At 36.1% G+C, this 15,954-nt stretch overlaps 2 protein-coding genes across 2 annotated transcripts; one reads left to right on the top strand and one right to left on the bottom strand.

Annotated features, from left to right (window-relative positions):
* Window positions 1–1,022: 1,022 nt before the first annotated feature.
* Window positions 1,023–8,319, bottom strand: LOC137748739 (notchless protein homolog). Its single transcript, XM_068488918.2, has 13 exons — window positions 7,898–8,319; window positions 7,235–7,316; window positions 7,031–7,120; window positions 6,781–6,906; window positions 6,130–6,257; window positions 5,334–5,533; window positions 4,978–5,041; window positions 4,074–4,184; window positions 3,249–3,386; window positions 2,865–3,007; window positions 2,734–2,788; window positions 2,067–2,123; window positions 1,023–1,478 (listed from the first exon to the last, which is right to left on the bottom strand). The coding sequence occupies exons 1-13, from the start codon at window positions 8,051–8,053 to the stop codon at window positions 1,395–1,397; spliced, it is 1,434 nt and encodes a 477-aa protein (XP_068345019.1). The 5' UTR covers window positions 8,054–8,319; the 3' UTR covers window positions 1,023–1,394.
* Window positions 8,320–9,594: 1,275 nt separating this feature from the next.
* Window positions 9,595–13,271, top strand: LOC137748740 (LOW protein: PPR containing protein). The gene is made up of 4 exons (XM_068488919.2): window positions 9,595–10,050; window positions 10,668–11,763; window positions 12,283–12,411; window positions 12,966–13,271. The coding sequence occupies exons 1-3, from the start codon at window positions 9,628–9,630 to the stop codon at window positions 12,303–12,305; spliced, it is 1,542 nt and encodes a 513-aa protein (XP_068345020.1). The 5' UTR covers window positions 9,595–9,627; the 3' UTR covers window positions 12,306–12,411; window positions 12,966–13,271.
* Window positions 13,272–15,954: the final 2,683 nt, after the last annotated feature.

Raw genomic sequence — 15,954 nt, 5'->3', positions numbered from 1 at the left:
ATAACTTTAATTAAATAAACTAAAAGAGAATAAAGAAAAACTAAAACTAACAAAAGTAAAAATAAATCCATCATCCTCCCAAATCATCCACAATGGACCGATGACTATCAAATCCCCAATCATCCATTACCCTCCCCAGCAACAAACACCACCCCACTCTCCCTTTCAATTCTGGTACTACGACCTCCATCCTCTCCTCCTTTTCCTCATAAATGAACAATGACGACAACCCTGATTTTAAAATCAAAGAATACCCAATTCCAGTTGGAATAAATTGATTTGGAGCAATCTGCCTCTATATTGGAAAACTTCCCTTGTGCTTCTCTCTTCCTTTCCCTTTGGCAGGTGTCAAAGGTTTTGGTTTTTGGTGGGTGGAGAAATAATTTTTTAATTTTTTTAATTTTTATGGTGAGTGAAATTATAATATAAGTGTAGAAATAGAACAATGGGATGGGTTTAGGTCTATCATCACTCAAAAAATAATCGTGTTGACGTACTCTCTCGTGTAAGTGAGTTCCACATACAACAGTCCATTTGTTCGAACTACAAAATAACAATTCGGTCTTTGGTAGTGGCATAATCCATTTGGGCTTAAAACCGTTATGCGCCTTTATCTGAAACGGAGTTGAATAATACCGAGCCCGATTGTGTTTTACATTTTTTTTTTTAACAAATCATATTATCTACATTAAGAAAAGACGATATGCTTAGTCTTACAATTGTGCTAGCAATAATGTGGTTCAAATTCCCTTTGGCGAAAATCCAACCTAAGACCTTTCATTTACAAGTAAAAAAGAATACTACTGGACTATACTACTAAATGGCGATTGTGTTTTACATTTTAAAGTTGAGTAAAACTCTAGCCCACTGCCCAAACCAAAGGAGAAAAACCAACTTCATATTTTGGCAGGAATGGTAAAACCAACTTCATGGTTCATCAACTTGCTCCACGGCCCCAAATAAGTACGTTTTTAACCCATCAAATCCATGCTTTTTAACTAAAGGCAGCAACAAATCCAGAATGACAATCATGAATTGTATTGTTCAGAGCTACGAAATGTTATATTCATATATTGGCACCATACATTTCCCACAATAACAAACAAAATATCAGTTCAAGGTTCGTTTCCATCCAACACAACGTAAAGTTACACCCAGATTCAACTGACAGCTCATAAAATGCCTTCCCCCCAATGGATCGAAAACTTTAATGCTGATTTAGAAGCTTTTCCTTTCAACCTCTCTTGTGACGGATTATTAGATTCCCAATCCTTGTTCGTATACTGTACTTGTACAGTATACTTTATGTATACCGTACCAAATACTTCAGTGCTCATTTACCACCATCATGTATTTCAATTATCTAGCTGCCCGCACTTCGGCCTACCGTTGGTCTAGCCCATCCATAACTTCAGAACTCTATCTTTACCACCAGAAGCAACCTTCTGACCATCTGGACTCCAATCGACAGCAAAAACCTTTCAAAAAGAAGTTGAAAATTCGAAAATGGGTTAAACCATATGTCAATATAAAGAGGACATGTGTGTAAAGTTTCTTACCGGTGCATGCATAAAATGGAAAATTGAAAAATTGTTCTAGGTTGCCTAAACTGAAGGTCTATCGATTCAGTAAAGAGTCTACAGTATAGATATGACATATTTTGTTTGTCTTCTTTTGTGGCACTAACTGCTATGTACTCCTCATATAACATGTAGAATGAAGATAAAGTGCCACCAGACGATAGAAATCTGGAGGACTTGGGTTCCCTCAAAGTAGCCCAACTTGTTTTTGTAAAGATTCAAGATGGGTGAAGAAAACTTGGTTTACACGTGCTGCCTTCTCGCATATGGATGGGGTAGCTTAATTCATGCAATATCTAAAAGCACTTGAGTAGAATTAGAAGACATGGACAAATCCTTATGCATTGCTTTACGTGAGGGTCAATTGATTTAGTTGATGTCTTCCTGCAGTTTTCAATTGGTCTCTGTCCTATGGAATCCTCCTCCAAGCATGCTTCAATAAAGGAAACAGTATATCTGTGTCTTTAAGGTGAAGGGAAAACACACCTCATCTGCATGGCCAGGAAGATCTAGTTTTAGCGCCCGTGCTTTGATATCCCAAACCTACATGATTAAAATAAATTCATCCATAAGTCACAGATGTAACCCCGAGATACTTCCACTAGTAGCAACAAGAGCATAGCACCCCAACCAAGGTACACAGTATAACAAAACAAGTGTAAGGCATCTGAATTTAGTAGCTCAATAGTTTGAAGAGTTCATACGTGATGAAAATATTCCATGATTGCTTATGCCATGACCATATCCATGTACATAACCACAAAATATCAGGTCAAAACTAAGAAATATGCCTTGTACTGGCAAAATCATTAGTGGAAATTAAAAGACAACACTTTACTTCTCGGATGTGTGAAAACAATCTTAGGCTTGATATACAAACTCAAATCAATTTGATGTCATTTCAATGGAAACCGAAATCCAGTTTACATATGAACTGATATTGATACCACTAGCAAGATTTGAGATGACTCTTATCGTCTGACATAAATAGTTATCAAAATGTGAAGAAATCACATGTCAATTACTTTCTCCACTTACACCACATTATGATTCCTGATGTGCTTCAAACGCAACGTGAAATCTTAAAATCTCACTCTTTGTCAAGAATCCTTATCACCACAAAAAGAAAGTTCAGTACCAGTAAGTGGTTTACCTTAAGAGTGGAATCTTTGCTGCCACTAACAAGTAGCCTGCTGTCTGCTGACCAGCTGTGAGGCGATAGGTAATAATTAGCCATACAGCATAACCGTTCAAAAAACAGAAACCATTGAAATCAATTCAGACCTGATCTGGTAGACAGGACCAACATGGCCCCGGAAAGCTGCAACAAATTTTCCAGTAGTACCGTTCCATAACTTGACAGACCTATCAAATGAGGCACTTGCTATCCATTGCCCATCAGGTGAAAAGCAGACGTGGTTTATAGGCTGTTACCAAGAAACATGTTCATACTTCCATTATTAAGATTTATATATATGGGCTGTTACCATGTCAGCTGATGAATAAGATCTTGTCATTTTAAGTCATAATCACAAGCATTGATACAGACACAAACTGCAAAACTAAGGTAGTATTGCACTTCAAATAAACAATAATAAGAAACTTGGTTTGAGCAAAAATAAAATAAAATAAAGATTAACAACCGGACATAGCATTCAATTATTTTACCTGTTGGTGACCCGTCATGCGAGTTTTAGGTTGTTTTTTGAGAAAAGGTTCCCATAGAAACATTGTGAAATCATCAGATCCAGAAACCAATCTTTCAGGGGAATCGCCTTTCATTTTGTTATATCTTTCCAAAGCTGCCTATATGTTAGTAAAATAAAATACAATCAGTTCCTTGGATGAGGAAGAAAGCATATATCAGGAGAGGTTTCCTTTAGTCAGAAAACTGTAATTTAATCACAAAACTGAGATGTGGCAACCAATGTAATAGAAGCGCACAAAATAAAAGCTTCAAAAAATCTACCCTCAAGCTTAGTGAGTTCTGAAATAATCAGCATCAATAAATTTGATAACACAATTCTTCAATACAGGTATTCCAGCTTAGGAATTGTTCAATCAAAGGTCAAGAGTTTGCAGTTCCCAATTGAAAAGGAACTCAAAAGCGGAGATTCAAAGGGAATACTCAGAAAATAGTTCTTGTCCTCCTCAACATCAATGTCAAAGAAAAAGATGAATACAAAGTTAAAAAAAATGACCATTTTCCTCGCCTTTTAATTTGTTTTGTACTTCTTCCATACAAGGGTGACTTATTAAAAGGAGGGTAAAATCCACACCATCAGGAACAATTAAATAAATGAATGAGTGGAAGGCCCCTTAAAACTAGTGAAACGGCACCAAATTTTTTTCTCTTTTGATACTAAAATATCACTATGAAAAATCGAACCACACTACTCATTTCAAATGAAACAACATGACACCTGAAGACAATGAACAATATCAAACCAAACAGGGACTAATGCAAGTATAAAAGCAGAAGATAACAATCACCTGCTTCATTTCCTCTGGAGATGAATATTGCTTGCCAGTGTGATCAAAGGCTCCCGTACGAAGAATATATTCAGTACTCAATGTAAGAGAGTTAACCCAATGACCATGACCCTAAACATACCATATAAGATATCAAAGGCCATGAAATGTAAAATACAGACATTGAGATCCATGAGCATCAACAATTGAATATCAACAAGTACCATTCCGTGGACAAGGCATATGAAATTAGACGAATAAGCATATTACTAACCATAAGTGACTTAAAAGGAATGAAAAACAACAGAACAATTGAATTGCAAAATCATATAATCTGGAATTAGAAATTCAAATTGTTAATAAAAGAGACAGACACTAGCTAATACACACTCCGATGAAAGTTCTGTAAATAAGAAATCCAGAAACCCATTGAAGTAAAAAATCACAAATTTGAACAGTCTATGGCCTGATTTGGTATTGAGGTGATTCTGAAAAAAGCTGGTATCAAAAAAAGTTGGAAGCTGTTTTTGTGTTTGGTAAACATTCAGCTTCAGCTTTTTTTCACAGTTTTGGGTGAAAAAAAGCCAAAAACAAGAAGCTGCAAAACCCAGCTTTGAAAAACTGGCTTTTTTTCACATCTGTTTTACATAAAAGTTTACCAAACACTATAATACTGCTTTTTTTTTTCAAAAGCACTTTATATACCCTCACATAACAAGGTCTTAAAGAAGAGATGGAAATAGATTATCATTAAAATCATTATAAAAAAACCACTATAATTTGGTCAAGAAGCCCATAATAAACAATGAATCAACACATCTACAGATCAGAATAAAGCATAGATAAATACGTTATAGGATATGGACAATGCACAAAAGTTTAAAACAGATCTATGGCATGTTGCAAATATCATGATCTTACTTACCTTCAGTTCACGAATTAGTTTTCCTTGTGTGGTCTCCCAGACTTTGATAGTACAATCCTGGGAGCTGAGACAGTTAAGATAGAGATATTTGTTATAAATCGTATTGTCATCCCAAAAGTCTTGGCCAAGAATCCAATAATTTTTCTTTTTACAACATAGGGGAACAAGGTGTAAATCGATGTCAGGATAATTGGACCATTTAAATTAATGAGCATTATGATCATCCGCAGAGTTTTTTTATTTTATTTTAATAATTTACAGAATTATGTCAAACATAAATAACAAATATTGCATTTTACTTTTCATTAGAAAGATATGTTTCTTATTATCAAAAGAATTAGGAAAAAAAAATATACCCTGTGTATATGAAACCATCTCCACCCCATTTTACACATGTTACTGCAAGTGTGTGGCCACTAAGACATACAACAGATTTCCTCAACGTAACATCCCATATACGTGCATCACCATCTTTGCTGGCACTCACAAAGCGTCGACACGGAGCACTTAGGTGGACTGGTTCCCAAGAGATTCCAGTAATCCATTTCTTGTGGCCCTAACAAATGAATGGAATAATATTTTTATCATACAAATAACAAAGAAGACACATGTTCCCAGTAAGGCAGTAGGGATTGTCAAGTAAAAGGCTACTTTTAGGAACCCTCTTCCTTTATTTTGATTTCACATAACTACCACAATCTTGAGAAAGTCTAAATGGGGCATTACACTTAATCCAGAAGGTTACCTAATTGCAGACAGCCTAACATGTGGATTTATTCAAAATTTCAAACAGTAAATTTCGACATCCAAATACAAGGGGAACCTACTTTCATCTTATAAAGGTGTTAAAATTCATGGCACATAATACCCCATTAATTAACATATGTTATAAGGTCCTTATTATGTATTTAAAAAAGTATATTGGCGCTCATTGCTTTAATGTTTATGGGAATGGGAACTCATTACTTAAAAACATGCACAGAGAAAGAGCGAAGGAACATTTTCCTTCTAGTGCTTTTGAGCGTAATGTTATAGCAAGATCCTCATTGCAGAAGAGTTTCTCCCTATATGTGTCACAAGCGACAGAGTGCAAAATGTAACAAACAATAAAGAAGTTCATAATGATCAGTGACTGAAGCATAGAGACTTTACAATAAGTGGATTTCCTGATGGCTTCCCTGTTCGTGGATCCCAACATTGAAGTTCTCCAGCCTTGCTGCCACTAACAAGATACTTCCCATCAGGTGACCATGCAATAGCAAGGACCCAATTCTTATGTCCTGAATAAAACAAGGTCCACAGTTAGTGCAAATAGTAGAACGACAAGACGGTGAAGAGTGACCATCTGCTTAAGATATATTATTATTTTATGGGGAAAAAGTTCAAAATTTATGAGGGCCTTATAAAATGTAATAGACTACAATTTAACGTGAGCCATCAAACAAAAATAAATGTTGAAAGGAAAAAATGAAGGAACTTTATTTTCACTAGGTATGCAGCAAACCACAGGATGCATAAGTGTGCTATTACCCTAAGAAACCACAGGATGTGACATTCCCCATACGAATTATAGTCTCAGTGAAAAAGCCTTAAACTAATAATACTTATATTATCGATCTCTAATCATTACAGTAATCCGGGAAAATATACTCTCAGATATCCAAATTATCTGTAATTCCTTCTCTCTTTTTCATTCCACAATTTTATCTTCCGTTTTATATAACTTTTCATAGTGTACAAGCATTGTGTAATGTTTAAAAGGTATAAGGGCTAGGAATGTAGTATTAAACTAAGACTCCAAACCTGTACATGTGAACAACGGCGTCTGAGTATTAAGGTCCCATAGTCGGACGGTGGTATCACCAGAACCACTCGCCAACTGTTGGCCATCAGGGCTAAAAGCAACTGAAAGTACAGCTTCTGTGTGACCTGTAGTGACAGAACAATAGGTTTGATTCGATCATAAACAAAAATTACATTATATATGTCATACCAGTAACAAAAAATGTCATCTAGTGAGCCAATCTCGAGAAAGGTTGATCACAAGATTTACCAGCAATTGTTGCTGAGCAACGATGAACAGGCCGAATTCGGAAAACAGCTTGTGGTTGATAAACTATATGAAGCACCTTCTCCACAGAAACTGCCAAGGTTTTTCACCAGAAAAGAGTATCACATGAAAAGATGGACCTAAAATCATTAATTTTTAAGATAAATACAATCATGGCAGCTGAAATGCTGCCATTATCTAACTCACTTTTGTTCTTCTCTGCAAACTTTCCAAGTGACTCAACAAGTTCCTTATCTGCTATATAGAAAGCATACGGTAGCCTCTCCTCCTGAACAAACCCAAAACGTGTACCTCATTACTCGTATGACCATGGAAAACCACAACACATGAAGCAGGATCCGCAAAAAATGTCACAAATCATTGCATGCAAGATTCATAAATCTGGATATGTTTTCAATTAACAAACTTGATGATACAGACTGTACCAAATAACGCGCTAGAAACCTAATAATGATTGACAACTAAAAAAAAAAAAATTCTAAAATCATCAAAACAGAAACTACTGATTTTATCCAGAATCCTGAAAATACGTAGAACAATCAGATTACTTACATTGAATACATATGAAGCATCTAATTGAAGTATTTACACATTTTTCAACACAATCAATGACAAAGCTGATATTTTTTTCAATTCTTTTTTTTTTAAATGTTTACAAATTTCAATAAAAATAAAATCATTTCTAAAAAGAAAATTTCTACAATCCCATCAGTTCAAGAAACATTCTTCTTCAATTTTGCTCACACATTTTATATTATTAATCGAAATTCTACATCTTTTAACAGGCGAATTACAAAACGCAACACTAAGATGGAAAATTTCAAAGAGAAGAAGTAGAAATGATTATACATTTCGACGAAGCTGATTGACGATCTGTTGAAGGTGTTGCGGTTCTGTGTTTAGAGGAAAGTTGACCGGAGTTCCTAATGGATTTCCATCTGGGTCCGTCAGAAGGCACAACATAGTCTTCCCCTTCCCCTCTCCTCCTTCCACCTCCATTGTCATTGCTGAAGTCCAAATTGTTCTGTAAAATTGAGATTTTTGGGGACTATGTATAGCTATGGGTGGGAGTTTCAAAATTGGGGCCGAGGGTTTTAGGAATTAGGGTTTATGGCCTCAGGGTTTTACTGCGCGGGATGCAGATTCTCTCCGAACTCTTCCTCACCAATCAACATCGGCCGTTCAAAACTGATCGGGCGGCCAGGAATAAGCTTCTTTTTTATTTTACCAGCGTCGTCTGCTCTCTCTCACCTCTTCACCTTTGGTTTGGCATTTTTTTACCACACGAAAAATCATATTTTTACACTAAAAAATCAATCTTGTTACTATTTATTTTATCTTTTATGTTGTTTTTATAGTTAAAACTCAAAATTTTCAAATCATTTTCATTATTATTATTTTTTTTTTTTTACCAGAAGTGTATGGGTTATGGATTCATCATCAAAACTTTGTGTTTATAATTAGAACAATTTATATTATAAACTATTTTGTGAAGGTTGAAAAAAATTAATTAAAATTATATCGTTTTATCAATCAATTGTAGTAAATAGATAAAGTTGAAATACATTTTTACATTATCCATCCATCTATTTTTGAACATTAAACAATCTTAGTTTTAACTTAATTTTATCAACCATATCGATCATAAGCACAAAGTTATGTAAATAGGCTACGAAGTATTTTAAGAAGTTATTTCTCAATCCTTGAATAGCCAAGTTTTCACTTTTTTGACGAAAGATGGGTTTTCTTTTGTTTGTCAAAAAAGAAGAAAGAAGCGGAACAATAAAGAGGCTCAAGTCAAAAGGAAGAGAGAAAGATTTAGGAAGACTTAGATAAGATTTTAAGAAAAGATATAAAGTACTTGAAGCAAATTGAAGGGTGCAAACAAAGGGTTGTGGAGTTGTATGATTCATACAGTCGGTTTCACTTAATGAGATAAAGATTAATTGTTATTGTATGATTCTAAGAGTAAGTTAAGCCATGCATTGTCTTTAGTTTGTGTCATGTGTGATGCTATTAAGCTTACTCGAAATATTATCTTGCATATTCTTTTATGAAAAAGGTTTTTATTGATGGTCACTTGTTTTTATTCGTGATACTTTTCGGGTAGTGTATCTTTTATAAAATGCAGTTTTGTTCTTGATATTCAAGTTGAGTTTTGAATTATCTTATTATGGATGTCTATTGTACTATATTGGAGAGATTTCTTTGAAGTATTGGGTACTCAAGCAATACTTCACATATCGAAATACAATTAAAAAATAATATACACTTATGTATTCATCTAATTATTTTATGACATCTGAAATATTCTGCTTAAATACGAAAAAAGATCTTATCCGGATCCTTTCCACCTAATTCTACAAGTTCATAAATTCAGACCCTTGAAATTTGATCAACGGTTATAAATAGGGGCACATAAAAAGTTATAAATAACTTTAACTGTTTAATCAAATTTTAAATATTCGAATTTGTAACCTTAGTGGATTAGGTGGAAGGGATTCTTTCCCTTAAATACCAGTTACTTTAAAATTCTCCCTGGAACCCGGCCTGCCAGCGCATCCTATCCTAGGCATACTATGATACTTCTCATCTTCTTCTTTAAAACCCCGACCACCCAGCATCACTCCCATTACCCGCGTAACAGTCAAGAGACAATCACTGGCCCCTGTGCAATGGAGCGTCAACTCCTTTATCCCACTAACCTGCGCGTCTCGACCTCAACCTCCTTAACCGGCGCCACGTATTGGACGACTTTCTACTCTGAACACACCCACAAACCAAACCCAACAATCCGCTGCCTCCGTTTATCGAAACGGAGCTCCGACCCGTCTCCGACGAAGGAGCAGAAGAATCTGTCTCGACTCCTCCGAACGGACGCCGCCGTGAGAAACATTGAGAGGAAAGCCAACTCCAAGAAGTACAATAACCTTTGGCCCAAGGCCGTTTTGGAGGCTCTGGACGAGGCTATTGCAGCCAATCTCTGGGAAACTGCTCTCAAGGTCTGTTGGAATTTTCTCTCTTGTTTTTTTTCTTTGTTTTTTGGTTTCTGAGAATTTTGGAAGTGCGTTTTTTGTTTCTAAGAATTTCGGAATTGGGTTTTTTTTTTTTTTTTTTTTTTTTATCTTCTGAGAATTTTGGATTTTGGGTTGTTTATTTTGTTCTAAAAATAATGATATTGTAAGTTTGAAACTATTGAACTTTAATTATGAAATGAAAAGCTGACAGCTTTAGTTCAGTGGGGATAGGATTACTTGTGGCCTCAGAAGAAGGTAGTGATCTTTGGTCTTGTGGGAATTTATTGTTTTGTCAATTGAGGCTTCTGGGTCTGTTAGATGTTCTGTTTTCTCAGTTCTGTTAGTAAATAAGTGAAACTTGATGAGAAGTAAGCTTATAGCTGCTATTTTGTTCATTTTCATTAGATATATAAGCAAAGGGTTCAATTCTAAACTCCTCTGGACATCTAAAACTGAATAAGTCTGCACAAGAATTTTCAGTTCTAGTTATAGCTTCTTGGTTTGCAATCTTAAATACGCTGGATTACTTTGAGTCTTCGTTTCTCCCTTTTGTTCAAATTTTGAGTTGTTTTTAATCCAAAACCAACGGTTCATTTCTTTAGATTTTTGGTCTACTTCGTAAGCAGCACTGGTATGAGCCGAGATGCCAAACGTACACCAAGCTGCTGATGATGCTTGGCAAGTGCAGGCAACCTGAGCAGGCCAGCTTGCTTTTTGAGCTCATGTTGAGTGATGGGCTCAAACCTACTGTTGATGTCTACACAGCTCTAGTTAGTGTTTATGGCAAAAGTGGCCTCCTTGATAAGGCATTCTCTACCGTCGATGATATGAAGTCAGTTTCTGACTGCAAACCAGACGTATATACGTATTCTATTCTTATTAATTCCTGCACCAAGTTCAATCGTCCTGACCTGATTGAACAAGTTCTTGCTGAGATGTTGTACCTGGGGATTGGATGCAACACAGTCATATACAATACCCTAATTGATGGATATGGTAAGGCTGAAATGTTTGAACTGATGGAGGAAACGTTGACAAATATGATTGAAAGTGGCAGCTGCCTTCCTGATGTTTTCACTTTCAATTCTTTTCTCAGTGCTTACGGGAATTGTGGACAGATAGAGAAGATGGAGAAGTGGTATGATGAATTTCAGCTGATGGGAATAAGGCCAGACCCTAAGACATTCAATATCCTGATTAAGTCATATGGGAAGGCAAGAATGTACGAGAAGATGAGATCTGTTATGGAATTTATGAAGAAAAGATTTTTCACCCCTACTATTGTTACTTATAATATTGTAATTGAGGTATTCGGTAAAGCTGGAAATATTGAGAAGATGGATGAATATTTCCGAAGAATGAAGCATCAAGGAATGAAGCCCAACTCTATCACCTATTGTTCTCTTGTTAGTGCGTATAGCAAAGCTGGGAGTATAAGTAAGGTTGATTCCATTTTGAGGCAAGTAGAGAATTCGGATGTCATGTTAGATACACCTTTTTTCAACTGTATTATTAGTGCTTATTGTCGGGCTGGTGACCTAAGAAAGGTGAGTGAACTGTTTTTAGCAATGAAAGAGAAAAAATGTGTGCCTGATCATATCACATTTGCTACCATGATCCAAGCCTACAATGAACGAGGCATGAATGAGGCTGCTCAAGACTTGAAAAATAGGATGATTACCACCAAGGAAAATTCAGGTACATTAAAATCACTTCCCCTTCTCTATGACTCTTTTCTGCTTTGCCTTTCTAATTTTGTGCTGAGCTACGTATGAAGTTACTCTGTTTCTAGTCAATCATCACATGAGTTACATGTTAAAATAATAAAGAAATCTATTTAGAGAGGTGAGGGAGTATGAAAGGTTTTCCGTTGAAATTTGAGTGGTGTTGACTCAACCTCGACTCATTTGTTGAGTTTCTTGGGGATTTTATATACTTAGGTTTAAATAGAACTTAGCAACCTGACTTTAATTTACCTATGTGCTTGACAATGAGCAACTCTCTTTCATCCCATAAAAACCCCCTAACCTCAACTAATGTGGGATACTATTCCAGATCTTCGTATGATGCCCAGAGACATGACCACTGTGCTCACTAGTTTTCTTCTGAAAGGACTAAATTTATCTCTGCTTTTAGCATTTAACTATAGCTTAGTTTATTGAAATAATTTCCTATATTAATTACAAAATGCACTTTGTAAACCATTGTGTTTTTCAGGCACAAGGTTGATTGGATGCTAGTACGCTCATCTTAATGAAGAGATATCTTCAAATATAAACAATTTGAACTTGGAGGATGGTCAAAACTCGGACAAAGTAATGATAGCCTCTGTCCACTACGTAGCAGGTGACGTAACATATACTCCTGCTCGATCTTAATATCTGTAAATTCACATTCATGTTGCAACTACTTTATTGGTAATCACTGCTGAATATTCGCATTGAAAGAAAATGTTAAATAAATGTTTGTGGGTAAGGGCTTGAGTCAATGTCCTTGGGAAGACATATCACATGATAATCATTTCAATCCTATCTCTGTTTAGCGGTAGGGATTGGGGGTAGAGATTAGGTTTTAGAAAGATTTGGAGGTTATGGTGCTTTCTTCTTTACATCATTTACATGAAAATGTGTCTTTACTATTGATTGACGACATCGGATAGAAATTATTGGAAGATTTGAGTCATCCCATGTATTTTTGTGCAAGTCATTCTTCAGCAGATTAATTAATGAATCAGCTGCTCCCCTTTTTTATCGTCTTCAGATGATTTGGAAAGCAAAAGAACCATATAAGGCACAAATTTTTGTATAGATTTTGGCTCATGGTAGTGTTAATACTTGTTTCATTGCCTAAGGAGGAAAGATTAATGACAGTCTATCTCTATATTGGTGCATTGTGTGCAGAATGGGAGGTTAAAGCATAGACTTCGGTTTCATCATTCGCCTACCACTCTCAACGCTTTGGTACAAACTGTTTTTGGAAGCTCTAATGTGATGTGGGAAAAGAGAACAAGGAACGTGGAAGAGTTGTGTTATGACCATTGAATGAGTAATACGGATGTTACAAAACAAAAGGATTATGAAAACTGTATAGGGGTGGGGAAGTGGAGGGATTATGCAATAGACTTCGCTTTGGGGCATCGTTGTGGGCTTAATTATCATCGAAAATGTACAATATTTTCTTAATACACGCTGATTGGTTGTTTTGCATTCTAGTTGAGATTCTTTGGGACAGTTTTGAAATTCATAGTTGCTAGGTGGTTGTATTTGTATGTGAGCCAAGGTGGTATTCTTTTTTTTTTTTTGTTTTTTTTAATAGCAACGACAGAATTTCATTTCAGAAAAATAGCAAGGTTGTGAGAACATTACAACCACAAACAAAGGGATTCAAAACATCCCTCACTCAAACAGCCTTAGACCATCTTCAATGGTGACCTAAAACCTAAAAATATTTAGCCCAGAAAATTTAGGTTTTAGTCCAGAAACAGCTTTTCTAATCCAACCCTTCTGGCTTAAAATTTTAGCCTCAGATTATCAAAGAATGGATTAAGGCTTTTTTTTTTTTTAAATTAACTTTTTAAAAAAAAAAAAATTTATGTAGACTATCCTAAATTAATTTTATGAACATTTTAACCTAAAAATATTTAAATTCCGATAAATTTTGAAAAATCACTAAATCAATACATGAAAATCAAGAGAAACCACATAAACTTAATATCAACGACATTTAATAAACCACATAAACTTAAAAAATAAAAAAGGCAATTAATAAACCACATAAACTTAAAAAATAAAAAAATAAAAACAATTAATAAACTACATAAACTTAATACAATCGAAAACTCATAGACTACATAAACTTAATAATGATATTCATCATCTTGACTTGGTGATGGACTTGGGTGATAGTCTTGAGATGAATCATCATCTTGAAATATAATCCTTGTGACATTCCTTCGTAAAATTTCCTTTTGCTTACCACGTAAGTATCTCTTCCTCTCTGGAGTGTATTTGTCGAGGTCCTCCATTATCAAATTAGTTTTGTACCTTTCTTGCTCCCTATCCCCTTGTTCCTTCATGGCCAAAAGCATCTGGGCCAATTCTTCTTGCCGACGGCACTGGATTTCGTTCATTATTGCCATATCGCTAGCAAATTGTGCACGTGTCGGATATTAGGACTTCCCTTTTCTCTTTGCTTCCTTTTGCTTATCACTACCCGGGGGCCTTGCAAAAGAAGAAGTTGGGGTCATTTGTTCGATACCTTCATTGTCGGTAAAATTCACACCTTCATTGACATCATTTGGGGGTGGGGCTTCATTATGAAATAATCTTCCACATTGTTGGTTCGCATCGGTTCCCCACCTCGGACAATCCTTGAGGATGTTCCAAGCATGATGCAACTTAAAAGCTTGATTTTTTGGTGTAGTTCTTGTCTTGTAAATTGCCATTGCTTTGTCACCCTATGCAACAAATACATAAAAACAATTAGTTGCAAAATACTACTATGTACATGACAACTAAAATATCAACAAACAAACTCACAATTTCTGAGGCGCCCCTTCCACTAGGCATGTCAACCATGGCTCTCTCCAAGCTTCCTTTCCACAAAGTGCACGCTTTGTTGATAATCTTCCACCGATCATAAACACCATCTTCGCTAATCGAAATCCATGCCAAACATAAAGCAATATCTTCGTCAAAGGTCCAATTACGACCTCTAACATGCTCTTTTGTCATCTTGAAAATTCTGGAAATGAGAATAAATGGTATAAAGAAAAATTGGAAGAATTGTAGGAGAAAAGTGAGTTTTGTGTGGATGTTTGAACAAATACATAGGTATTTATAGAGTTTTTGGTTAAATTTTAAGTTAAATAAATTTTTAAAATTATTCTAGCCGTTGGATTTAAATTTGGACCGTTAGATCTTTTTTTTTACCGTTATATTTAATTATATTTGATCTAAGCCGTTGGATTCAATAAATACATAAATATAAAACTAAAAAAAAAAAAAATTGAACCTGGACCGTTGGATTACCCAACGGCCCATTTAAAGTCACCATTGGATTGCAAAAAGTAGCCGTTAGGCTGCTTTTTGCTTTGAAACCTGAGGGAACAGCCCCACGTGGGGCTGTCGGCTGATTGGAAATGCTGGAGCGTGCGGCGCGTGGGCGACTGGCGGAAAGGAAACTGGGCTACACAGCCCGTGTTTCACTCACAACAGGTAGGGCCCATAATGACTTTTGGCCTAAAAACGGGCTGGTATTTGGCCTTCTCTTTAAGTTTTGGGTTTTAGGTTTTATTTAGCACATGGGTTGGAGTGGGTTTTGAGGGGAAAAAAAAGGGGAATTTTAGGTTATAAGCCATTGTTGGAGATGGTCTTAGCCTTAAGCGTCGGTTACAAAGAGGTCCGCTAGAAAATATGGCGGCTCCTCAAACCATGATCGAGAAATCATCTCACGCAGCGCAACCCTTGCAAGACGGTGAACCATTTCATTAGCTTGATGACAAACATGGGCCGAATTAGCTCCAGTGATCCTTGACATGAAAGCTTTGCCATCCTCAATGAAAGGCCCAATGAAGGACACGTCAATCGAATGACTCTGCAACGCAGTCGTGATCTGGAGAGAGTCGCTTTCTAGAATGATATTAGATAAGCCCCTTTCAACAATCATCGCCAAGCCTTCTTTGGCCACTAAGGCCTTAGCATGAGCCGGAGAGAAGACATTTTCGAACTTGGCCACACGAGCTGCCCCAAAATGACCCGAAACATCCCTTGCAACCATACCCGCCCCACCCCATCTACTAAACTAGTGTAAATTACAAGAGGTTTGTGGATAGGAAAGGGGCATGTGGCATGTCGTTCGGAGGGGCTGAGCTAAAACAGATAGCTCCAA

The sequence above is a fragment of the Pyrus communis genome, chromosome 2 (genome assembly GCF_041283825.1).
Source record: "Pyrus communis isolate YQ-2024b chromosome 2, ASM4128382v1, whole genome shotgun sequence".
NCBI lineage: Eukaryota > Viridiplantae > Streptophyta > Magnoliopsida > Rosales > Rosaceae > Pyrus > Pyrus communis.
This window is presented reverse-complemented; position numbering and strand designations above follow the sequence as displayed.